The following is an 11,817-nucleotide window of genomic DNA, read 5'->3' on the forward strand; positions in this document are numbered from 1 at the left end:
ATTAACACTTTTCTCCTTGCTCTTTCCATCCAACTACTCTTTCATTTTGTCTTCTGTTCAGATTAACAGCCTTAGGGACTTTTTTTAAAAAATCTGTATTAAATTTATCTTGTAATAAAAATGAAGTATGCTTGCTTAGAATCCTGGCTTTCCAAGTGAGATTTTAAAACTATTATAGAAGGGAGTGAGGACTTTGAAGAATTTCATACATATATTTTCCATCTGGATTTTAAAAACATGATGTTAACAAGATTTAAGATTACTGCAACCACAGAAATTTTCCAATAGCATAACTGGCACTGTTTGAAATATACTTACTTAAAACAGACCCAGCTTTTGGATAGAGCTTCCCTTAAATACTGTGTACAGATTGTATGAGCTAAATTACGTTGCTTTATTCTTTTATCTAGACTCCTACGCAATTAGTCATTTCCCCATTTTAAGCATGATTCATTGCTTCTATTCCAAACTTCTGCTACATATGGCACTTAAGCCTAGCATGAGACAATGTGAATCTGTAATAGTTGCAACACCCAACACAGCACAACAAAGGAGAAACAAGTAGGTGTTTTATTCATGCTGTAACTGTAATAAAATTATTTCCCATTAAATATAGAACTCCCATGCCTGTATCCTGCTGCCAGAAGTTCAACCATTTTTGCTCTAATAGTAAATCACCAGTTGTCAGTTTCCACCATACTCCTCATATAAAGGTTTCTAGATTTTATTCCTACTACAGATTTTCATTACTCTTCCCTCCACACTCTGTTGAGAATCTTTCAACACTGTAATCTACAGTATTCCACAGCACTGAGCCATGGCAGTTAAAGTGGTGTCAAACTGCATTAATTTTGCTGTACAGATGCAGCCAAAGTGATTGTTCATTTATGTTAATTTTAATGAACTTAAAAATAAGAATACATAACAACTTTTCACATAATACCAGAATTTGAAAGCATCCAATACATTTAGCACCCTGCAGTTTTAAAATATATTTCTTCATACAGTGTTCCAATGGCCAATAAAGATCTCTGCTTTTGGAAGCAGGAATGGCCCGCAATACATATAAAGGATTCAATAGATTAAATGAAAACAGGCTTATTGGTATTTATGCCATAGAAGGAGGCAGGCAGTTCTCCTATGATTGCCATCTTATGCCTGGTTACTTGGAAGTGGTCCCAATGATGTCACTTGGATTTATTTAAGCACAGATGTAAAGGCTTGGAGAAAAAAAAAGCCTCTCAAAATAAGGGGGTTAGAAAATGCTCCTGCTTTAAGTAGGTGCAAAGAACAGTAACAGATTTTTCTCCAAGCTTTAATAACCCTGTTAGCTATAGCTCTGAATGTACTTGTATGTATTTATTGGAGAATGGGAGTGGCCAGATTTAGCTATAAAAAAACCTTGCATTGTCTTTGTTCTGCAACAGGCACCGTTGGACCAATTCCATCCTCCATGTTTCTTTCATCACTATCAAGACTTTTAACAATTTTGAATGTTCTTTTCTACAGAATAGACTTTACATATCAAAAGGCTCTGGTTGCAAGTGTTTTTTTAGTAGTATAATAAGTTGTATAATAGGTTTTCTGTATGCCTGGAGAGTAGGCAGTGATTCTATCAAACTTCTAGGTGAACTTGTTTCACTGTGCTAGCAGTTGACACAAGAGCACAAAGCTCATTATTAGAAATTACAACGTATCATTGATTATAATAAATTTTGAAAAGAGTGTATTCAAATCTCTCTGTTGTTTTCATTCACTAGACAGGCTACTGAAAGCCAGCATGGCATAGCAGTTTGAATATTGGACTACAATTTTGGAGACCAGGTTCGAACTGCTGCTCGGCCATGGAATAGTGAGAATGGGGGCCCTTGTATATTCAAGCATTCTCCAGCAAGCACCTTCCAATGTTTTCTGTCCAGGGTCCTGATAGACCCTGCCTAGCTAGATAAGATCTTACCCTATCAGAAAGTAACTGTCTCTACTGCAGACAACTTCCACAGCCTTGAGCCACAACAAAACAGGATAATCTGGATTTATCTATGTTTACTTGTATGCTTGTCACATTACATAAAGACCTCCACTCACTTGTTCATAAAGATACTTACATTTTGATAATATAAGAATGGATGCAGAAGTGTGTGATAAGTCAAAAAAGTAAAAGGCAGCATAATTTTCCATGTGTGTATATAGGGCCAAACAAAATATATTCCCACGTATCATAAATGCAGGTATCAAGCAGAGGATTTCAGATTCAGATAAATACTAATTTACAGTTAACTCCCATTTGAACCTTAAAAAGTCATCCCAGGCTTAAATTATTAAAAAAAATCTCTATGTAACAAAAAGGAAGATGGCTTCAATCCTACACAATTTATCTGGGGGTAAACCCCACTGAATACAGTGAGACTACTGTGAGTAAATGTACATGCAAGATTCCTGTGCAAATTGATTTTGAAAATGTTGTAGTGCAATAACAACCCCAGAATCATTCTGAAACTGTATAAGAATAATGTGTCTCAGACACAACTGCAGAAGCAGTCTAAAATAAACCCAAAACATATCAAACTCACATTTTATTTTAGTTATACAAGATAATTATATAATTCAAGTGTTACTTTACCTTTTTAGGCTCCTGTTATAAAAAGACTCATAATTGTTGGGGGCAATTAGCTTACAGTTGTAAACCACTTAGACACTGTTAGTTCAGTATGAAGCGGTACATAAATGAAGCTGTTTGTTTTGTTTTTGTTTGAACTAAATGCATAAAAAGATTATAGCACAAGTCTAGAGTTGTGTACTCAAAAGTAATGCTTTTAAAGACACCTGCCCTCAGGGATGTAGGAATAGTAGGTACGACATCTCTTGTAACTCCTGAGTGACCCTGGCCAGTTAACAGATGCAGGGGGATGTTGAGGGGAAAAGGGCAGCAGGGGAGATATGAAGGAAAAGGGGACTGGCCGGGGGGGGGGGGGGCAGTGAGGAAAAAAGTATTGGTGTGCAAAAAAGACAAGGGGAATTGGCAGCATTTAGGACAATGGTGGGGATGAAAGTTGCATAAAAGTTTTCACTGATCACTTTGTGTAGTGGTGATGACCACTCTTTGCCTGCCCACATGAACTCATTCCCTTAGCCTCATATTTCACTAGTAATGGCAGGAAATGCTTTGTAAGGCTTGGGTGCAGGGCACTGTTTCTGTGGCTCGGAGGTGTGCCATTTTGTTTCTGTGGCTCGGAGGTGTGCCATTTTGGGACAGACTAACTGAGTGACCTTGCACAAAACACATTCTTTCAGCCTCAAAGAAAGGCAAGTCCCTCTGAACAAATCTTGTCAAGAAAACCCTTTGACAGTTTCACCTTGGGGTTACCATAAGTTGAAAACGGCTTGAAGGCACACAGCAACAATTATTTTTTTAAACAGCTTTTGCCTGTTTGAGAAGCAAGGGGAGCTTCAAAAGCTTGCATGACATTTTTTATGTGCTTCTGTTGGCAATAAAGGTATTGCTCTTTTGTGGATTTTGTTCTATCTTGCTGCATGGCCAACACAGCTACCCCCAAATACGTTTTCGTGTTTAAAACTGTGGCACTATTATTACACTCACAAATGTCTCCCCAAACCTACCTTAACAGCCAGCAACCACCCGAATGATGGAGGTTCGTTCTGCTGATCAAGGTACTGCAGGATTTCCAGCCCACTCCCACCAGCAAACTGGTGGGAGTAACAATCATAAGTCAGACCCCCATTGCAACTCCCCTCTGTACAACAGCTTGTTGGTGGGAGGGAGCTGTCAACATCATCCTGTTGGTTCAGGAGACAATACATAGTTACGCATGCGTAACTACATCAGCGATACAGGATCTCAGCTAATGTTACTGTTCAATCAGCATTGTTTCCCAGTTCATTTTGAATCAATACAAAATACTGGTTATTCCCTAGAAAGATTCAAGCAACCTGAGAGTAGGGTATTTGAAAGACAGCCTCTCCACCATACCCCAAATGTCACCAGAGGTTCTTGTTATTCAGAAATGGGCTTTTACAATTGAAGTACTGTATAAGTATAAGTCTTGAAATATAAGTTGAAAAATTGTTTAACCTAAATTGACTATCCCCTGGTGAAAGACAAGAGTTTAATCTGCCCTGGAATAATTGATCCCCTTCTGATCTCTTATCCATCCAGCCTTTATAGTATGAGCACAAATAGTTATGCCTGCTGGAATTTTGTAAGTTCTTTGGCATTGTTTTCCTTTGCTTTGTCCTTCACATCATTCATTACATGTCCTTAAATTTTACCCTCGACTCATCCATGGTTCATATCAAAATCCATAATTTTGGCCTCAAAACCTGCTCTCGATTTATACATGAGGTCAACTTATAGTTGAGTATATATAGTAATCAGGCTGTACTGATTCTGGGAAGTCTCTTGGCATTTCAACATTCTACAAACCCCTTTTTGTTTTGCCATTCTTTTCATTTGGTTCTGTTCTCCTCTCTGATTTTAACAATCAGCTTTTGATGTTTAATTTAGTCTTTGTTCAGCCCTTATTTATTGATAGTACACTGCTTTAAATCACTTGGCCATTCCATTTGGTGCCACAAAATAAAATATAAACGATTTAATAAATAAACTTAGTGGAGCTTATTTATGAGTAGATGTGTACAGGACTGCATTGTCAATCTGTGTTAACTCCTTTCACATAAAGGGAGGAGCATGCTTTTTGTGAGGAATGGAGCTCTCATCTTAACTTGCCCATCCATTATTGAAGCATGAAACCTGAAAAACTTGCTAGTACAGTCAAACATTTGATGACAATGCACTGGGTGTACCAGTCCTGATAACGGTCAAAGATTACCACATAACTTACACAAGTTTTAAAGCAAGTCAACTAGAAAAAAGCAACAGTGGTATTTAGGTAACAAGAGGCTTTTGCTCAATAAATGCTGAAAAGGTGTAAGCCTACGTGACATTTTTGTTTTGTTTTGAACCCACAAAGGGCCTTTCTGATGCATGCCTCATCCTCAGTTTAGCATTTGCATCATGCTTCCACAAATTCTGTGCACATATAAAAGGATGACAGTTGCCTCCCATTCTAAATAAATATGTATTTGAAGTGGGTTTACAAACTAGTTTGCAAGCATTTCTCATTAGGCCTAGACGAAGTCTGCATCACAGCAAACTAATTAAGGAAACTGCAAAGAGAAGCATGGGAGAAAGAAGGGAAAACATGTGATCCTATGTCATGTTCTTGTCCTTCCAAATCATGACTAACATGGCATCTGAACTGAGCCACTGTGAACTGGATCCTCTCTTAGAATCATAGAGTTGGAAGAGACCACAAGGGCCATCCAGTCCAGCCCCCTGCCATGCAGGAACTCTAATATCTTGCTACAAACAGAAATATTGGCTCCTTGGTATCAGTTGGGGTTTGGTTCCAGGACCTCCGTGAATACCAAAATCCATGGCTGCTCAAGTTCCATGGAAAACAACAGCATAGTAAAATGGCATCCCTTATATAAAATGGCAAAAACAAGGTTTCCTTTTTGCAATTGGCATATTTTAAAAATATTTACAAGCCATGGATACTTGCATCCACAGATAAAAAATCCGTAGATATGAAGGGCTGACTGTAACCAGGAAGAACTTTTCTGCTGGGCAGTTTGCAGCATATTTCCAGAACACACATGCATTTCATGAGCACCATCTTTCCCAAGCATCTCCATCTCAACCTTACCATCACTGCCATACCCTCAAGGTCTCTGGCAAACAACGTGAAGCAAATACATTACAGAAAACAAACTCCAGCTTAAAGAGGTAGTTATAATTGCTTCAGTATTTAATAGCAAACAGATGATGTTCTCCCTCAAGCACAAAACAAATGAAAAAAATCTTCTTTAAAAGAAGATAGGAATTATCAGTAAAATGATGGGTATGCTTTCAGAAGTGTTCTTTCTTGGGATATCAGAACATGTGAGGATCTATGCTGGATTAGTCCAAAAATTTAAATAGTCCAGTATTCTTTCCCTACAGTTGCCAACCAAATGTCCATAAGAAGCCCACAAACAAGTCATGAGTGTGATATCACCCCACTGCTGGTATTCCCTAGCACCTGGTATTCAGAGGCATCCTGCTCTGTTATCCGAGGCACAACAAAATGGTCATCAACAGCTTTATCCTCCATTAATTCATCTAATACCCTTTAAACCTATTCAAACTTGTAACCATTGTTACTGTACATCAGTCCTGAGAACTACCGGTGCAATCTGCATATTTCAGCAGAATCACTGATTAGGATGTAATATCCATTTATTCACTTCTCCATGATGTCTCTCAGCAGACATAATAAAGAATATTAGAAATGTTTGCTTCCATCTGTAATCGTGCCCCTTTTAGCTGTCAGCAGACTAAGTACTATTCCTGAGAGATCAGCTGGATGGGAGTAGGCTGTATCTACTCACATGAAACTTATTCCACAACTGAGGCCCACAACTGAGATATCCCTAGTGTGGTGTGACAAAGAACATTCTGGTAGGTATAATGAAGAGATATTCTCTTCTAAGACGGAGCCCACATGCCATGATGCTGTCATTCTAATCATATCTTTGAGACATTTATTCCATACTTTATGATTGAGTAATTCTGCCTATAGCTGGACTATAAGGATGCAATCATCACTAAGTTGTAGCCACAGACAATAGTAAACTAGTTTTTTTCAAGCTTCTAAAGCTTCATATTCCAAGAAAAAAAAAATACTTTCTTCTCAGAATCAAGACTTGCAAATGTTTCAGATGTGACTAGCCTGTTTGAGTCTCTCATTCTTTAACAGGTTAAATGAAGGAACAAACTAAAAATAAATGTTCCAGTGCTAATGCCAAAAATACTCATCCTAGCTGTATCAGTTGTTCAGAAACACTTGGTAGTGCTATTACAGTCTTGTGCTGTACTTACTCATGCATTTTCCTTTTTAAAAAATAATTACCCAACTTTATGGGGATAAACATATCAATGAACACTGCATTATTCATTGCACACCAAAAAGAAGCCAGTATGATAAGTGATGCATTTTTCACTTTTTATTTCTTAGGACAGTATAACTCAGAGTTTGGGTTCAACCAATTGTTTGCAGCTGCAAAAAGAAATGTCTACATGAGTTTTTATTTTGAATATCAGGATAGGTAATGTGTGGGTCTTCATATATTGCTGGGCTGTAACACTCATCATACTTGACCATAAACTATGCTGTCTGAGAGTTGCAGTACAATAACTTTGGAAGGCCATAAATTCTTCAGTTCTGTTAGGTTTCACACTCTAAAAATGGCACACACAGCCATTTGCAAGAAGGCAGAAAGTGTTCAGTTTTTCATTTGTAGAAAATCTCCATGAGAAATCACTTCCAAAGTAATCTGACAGAAGCAGAGGTTTGTACAGCTAGACTTTCCATTCCTTAGTCACTATTTAACAAAATGTATTCCTTACGATTTCCCAAAACAGTTCAACAGCAGCGAATTTGGGCAGGGAAAGTAAGGCGGGGTACAGACCGCTAGAAAGAGGTGGCTGGGAGCCGCCTCTCTTTTCTGGGTAGCTGCACTGCAGCAACCAAATTGTGTGGTGCAGTTGTGCGAAAAACAAAGGAGCACTGAAAAGTGGCTCCTTTTAGCGCTGCTGTAAACTCCTGTTGGCAGCGCCAGCATGTCGCTGCTGCGCGGGTCCATATGGATGGTGCACAGCAGTAGCTGTCTAGATGGTGCTGCACAGCTATGGTGTCATGGTGATGTGCTAGGGTTGCGGGGCGTGTGCACGCGCCACCCCGAAGCAACCTTAGCACGTTGCCATGATGCTGCAAATGGCCCGTCTGTCCAGGGCCAAAGAAAGAAAGAAAGAATCATTCTGTTCCTCCTTTTCAAGGAGATATGCATCTCATCCATTCTATTCTAGTATGAATGTGAACATCACTGGCAAAATTCCAGGAAAGCTAAGTGGGGGTCAGCAACTGATTTTAGCATTACTAGTTTTACATCATGTTACCAACTAAATTTAATTTGATCTGTACCGTGCTATATTTCCTATCTCCCATTCAGGCAGAATACCAGAACTGTCTTTCAAATACTCAAAAATAATGATCTGATGTTGGTCTCATTATAGTTCTTGCTCACATTGGACTGTAGTCTCTTGTAGTTCTCCTAGGCTACAGCAGATGGGCTGAAGGTACATTGAGAACTACCAGTAGCCAGCTAGCAGGTATGCAGCAGATGAGCAAGGGTTTCTGGCTCCCAATGGTTGAAAAAGCAACAATAAAACGTCTCTTTTCCCTCCTAAATTAAGGAAGACATCTTGTGAGAAAACAATAATGTGTGAAATATGATTTAACTTTTGAGATAGGCATGCACCAAGGGCTCATTCTATTTCTGCCTTTTTGAGTGACTGTATTGCATCCGACTCTAGCTACAGGAGATTCGGTTCTAATTAAAAATAAATTAGGTCCTGCAAGTCTAAACTCTCCCCACTTCCCCTCTTCAGAATGGCCTCTCATTTAGTTTCATCTGATTAATCCACTGTGTTCATTATTACATCCACCTGACAGTGCAAGTATCCTGAATTACAGATACATTTTGTAGTGCTTTAGCATGTTCATATGTGGTAACATAGTTGAGCCAGCATGGTGTAGTGGTGTAAGTGTTGGATTATGACTTTGGAAATCAGTGTTCAATTCACCACTCGGCCATGGAAATGCACTGGGTGACACTGGGTGAGTCACAGATTTCACTTTAGGGTCACTGTAAGTCAGAAACAACTTGAAGGCATGCAACAATGTAGTTGATAAAAATTAACCCTCTGCTTTCAAATTAACCTCTTATGCATGGAGGTTTGTACAAATTGTCTCATCAATGTGAAGGGATGAGGGATCAGTAGCGCCAGCGTGACACAGTGGTTTGCGTGCTGGACTATGACTCTGCAGACCAGGGTTTGATTCCCAGTTTGGCCATGAAACCCACTGGGTGACCTTGGGCGAGACACATGCTCTCAGCCTCAGGGGAAGGCAATGGAAAACCTCCTCTGAACAAATCTTGCCAAGAAAGCCCCACAAAAGGTTTGCCTGAGGGTCAGAAATGTGGTGAAGGCACAACAACAACAACAACAAAATGAAGTGTAAACAAAACAAATGGCAGACAGTTAGGAGTAGCTGCTTCTAGATGCCAAAATTCAAGGCAGCAAAGAAGGCAGGTTCCCTACCATGGAAGCTCTACCTATACAGTGGGCCCTTGTTATCCGCTGGGGTTTGGTTCCACCTGAACATTAGGAGGCACTTCCTGACAGTGTGGAGCACACTCCCTGGGAGCGCAGTGGGGTCTCCTTCCTTAGAGGTCTTTAAGCAGAGGCTGGATGCTTTGATGGAGAGTTCCTGCATGGCCCTTGGGGTCTCATAAAGCCCTGCCTTCCTCTGCATGCACTCTGCGTGTGTCTGTGAGAGAGAGAGAAGGAGGTCCTGCCTGAAGCCCAGCCCCAGAGCAAGCAGACCTTACAGGGAGTGAAGCGGGATAGAAATGTAAGTGTCAAAGTCGAAGGCTTCTCTGGAGATGCCAGCCACAGAGCCCGGAAACCCTCTCCCCGTCTCCCCGCAGGGGTGGCCCAGTCCCTCCACCCGCCACTCACCCATGTGGTACCCGTAGGGAGACTCCGCGGCGCCGCCGTCCTCCAGGCTGGCCAGGATCTCGCCTTTGCCCACGTCGCTGTCGCCCACCAGCAGGAACTTCAGCAAGAAGTCGTAGGCTCTGGCCGGGCTGCCCACGGGCTCCATCCTCCCTCCGGGATGCTGCTTCACAGGGGGCTCTGCGGCGGGGGGCACTCCGCTCCCAGCGCCCGCCGCCACCGCCACCGACCGGGCGCAGAGCGGGGGCCGCGGCGGCACAGGCGCATCTTGGTCGGAGCCCCGCCGGCTCAGGGCGGGACGCGGGGCCGCTGAGGCGTTTGCGGCCGCGCCATCCGCGGAGCCTCCCGCAGGAGGACGGACCTGCGCAAAACGCCAAGCACCGAGGAGACCGGAGGAGCCCCTCGGGGCCGGGAGTCGGAGAAGGGGCCGGGCTCCGTCCGCAGCGGAGGCAAGGAAAGACCCCTGCGTCGACCGTTGGCACAAACTGTCGTCGTCGCTTCTCCTCAACCTGCGCAGAGATTCCACCTCAGGCGCGAGCCTCTCTCGCACTGCGCCCCCTCCTCCGTTCCCATTGGCAGGCGGCTCCCCAGCCACGCCCACTCCCCCTGCCATTGGTAAAACGAGTCGCTTCCCCTTCTCCTATTGGTTAGATCAGGGTTCCGCCCCCTCTCTCTCAGGAATTGGCGGCGCGAGCCCACAGCTCCTCAGGTTCGGTTGCTAGGGTCCTTCCTCCCTTCCGATTGGTTGGCCCAGGCTGTCCGTCTCAGAGGGGGCGGGGCGGGACGGGACGAGGAAGGACTGTTGTGTTTACACATGGGAGGGTGAGGCATGTGCTGCTGCTGCTGCTGCTGATGCGCGTGGTGAGCGCGCGCGAGAAAGAGAGAGAGAAAAGCTCTTCGGCTGCGCGCGCAGCCTCCACTTGTCAAAAAGAACGTCTGCGCATCGTCTCGGGGGCGGGGTTCTGCGTCCACACTGCGGAAAATAATCCGGTTTGGCACCGCTTTAACTGCCATGGCTCAAGGCTATGGGATTTTGGGAACTGTAGTTTTTTGGGAGGCATTTCATCTCCTCTGTCAGAACCTATGGGAACACGACCCAGTAATTTATAGGGTTTTCTTAGGTAAGAATATTCAAGAGGTGAATTTGCCAGTTTCCCCTCCCTGAAATACAGCCTATCACACGATATTTGTTGGGCAGATCCCATTCAAGTACTCACTGGGACTGACCCTGTGGCAGCTTCCAAGATCAGTGAGAATCGAGATTTTGTGTGTGTGGGAGTGGATCTGCTGCGGAAAAGTGTCTTTCTTAAAAAATAATGGCAATTGGTAGGTCTCAAAATAATAAAACAAGTAGGGAGAAGTCTGAAAGAAGTGCATGTACAGTAGCCCCCCAACAGATAGTTGTTATCTACCTTTAAGTTGATTCTAACGTTGGCAATCCTATCGAGGGTTTTCTGGAATATGTCCAGATAGGGTTAGCCATTGTCCAAAGTTACCAGTGGTTTCCACAGCTGAGTGGGATTTGAATTCTTGTTTCCAGAATCCTCAGTGTGGTTTACACTGTAAAGAAATGTAGTTTGACACCACTTTTACCTATGGAATCCTGGGATCTGATCTGAGTCTTACAAGGAAGTCTTTAGCTTTCTCTCCCAAAGAGGTTGGTGCCTCACAAAACTACAGTTCTCAGGATTCTGTAGGATGGAGCCATGGCAGTTAAAGTGGTGTCAAACGCATAGTTTCTACAGTGTATCAGGGGTCGGCAACCTACGGCCCGGCGGCCGATCCGGCCCCGCGAGGCTTCTTTCTGCCGCCCGCCCGCGCAGTCCTGCCCGATTGCCCTCCGATTGCCGCTGTTTCCGTGCCGCCCTGTCGCCATTTTATTTTCAAATGGCGCTGAAGTCTCCGCGCACTTTCCCGACAGTCGCATCTTCCCCCATTTTGAAAAGCAAAATGGCGCGGCGGAGGGGAAAGGAGGCCAGCGCGGCCTGGTTGGAGGAGGCAAAGGCTGATGACCACTGGCTTCCCTGCCTCTCCGCCCTCCTCGCTGGCCTCTCCGCCTCCCCGCGGGCTCCCGGCCATCCCCGCCTCCCGCGGGCTTCCACCGGCCTTCCCCCGCCCCCCCACTCTCCCTGCCTCCCGCCTCCCCTCGCGGTCTCCACGCGGCAGCCCCGCTCTCC

General features: G+C 43.5%; 1 protein-coding gene across 1 annotated transcript in view; it reads right to left on the bottom strand.

The window, feature by feature from the left end:
• The window catches only part of RAB40B (RAB40B, member RAS oncogene family), a 28,294-nt gene extending 18,101 nt beyond the window's left edge, over positions 1 to 10,193 (bottom strand). Inside the window, exon 1 of the mRNA XM_042452350.1 lies at positions 9,644 to 10,193. Coding sequence (XP_042308284.1) covers positions 9,644 to 9,788 — 145 coding nt within the window. The 5' untranslated portion in view covers positions 9,789 to 10,193. The remainder of the gene's footprint in view (positions 1 to 9,643) is intronic.
• Positions 10,194 to 11,817: the final 1,624 nt, after the last annotated feature.

This window comes from Sceloporus undulatus, chromosome 2 (assembly GCF_019175285.1).
Source record: "Sceloporus undulatus isolate JIND9_A2432 ecotype Alabama chromosome 2, SceUnd_v1.1, whole genome shotgun sequence".
Lineage (NCBI taxonomy): Eukaryota > Metazoa > Chordata > Lepidosauria > Squamata > Phrynosomatidae > Sceloporus > Sceloporus undulatus.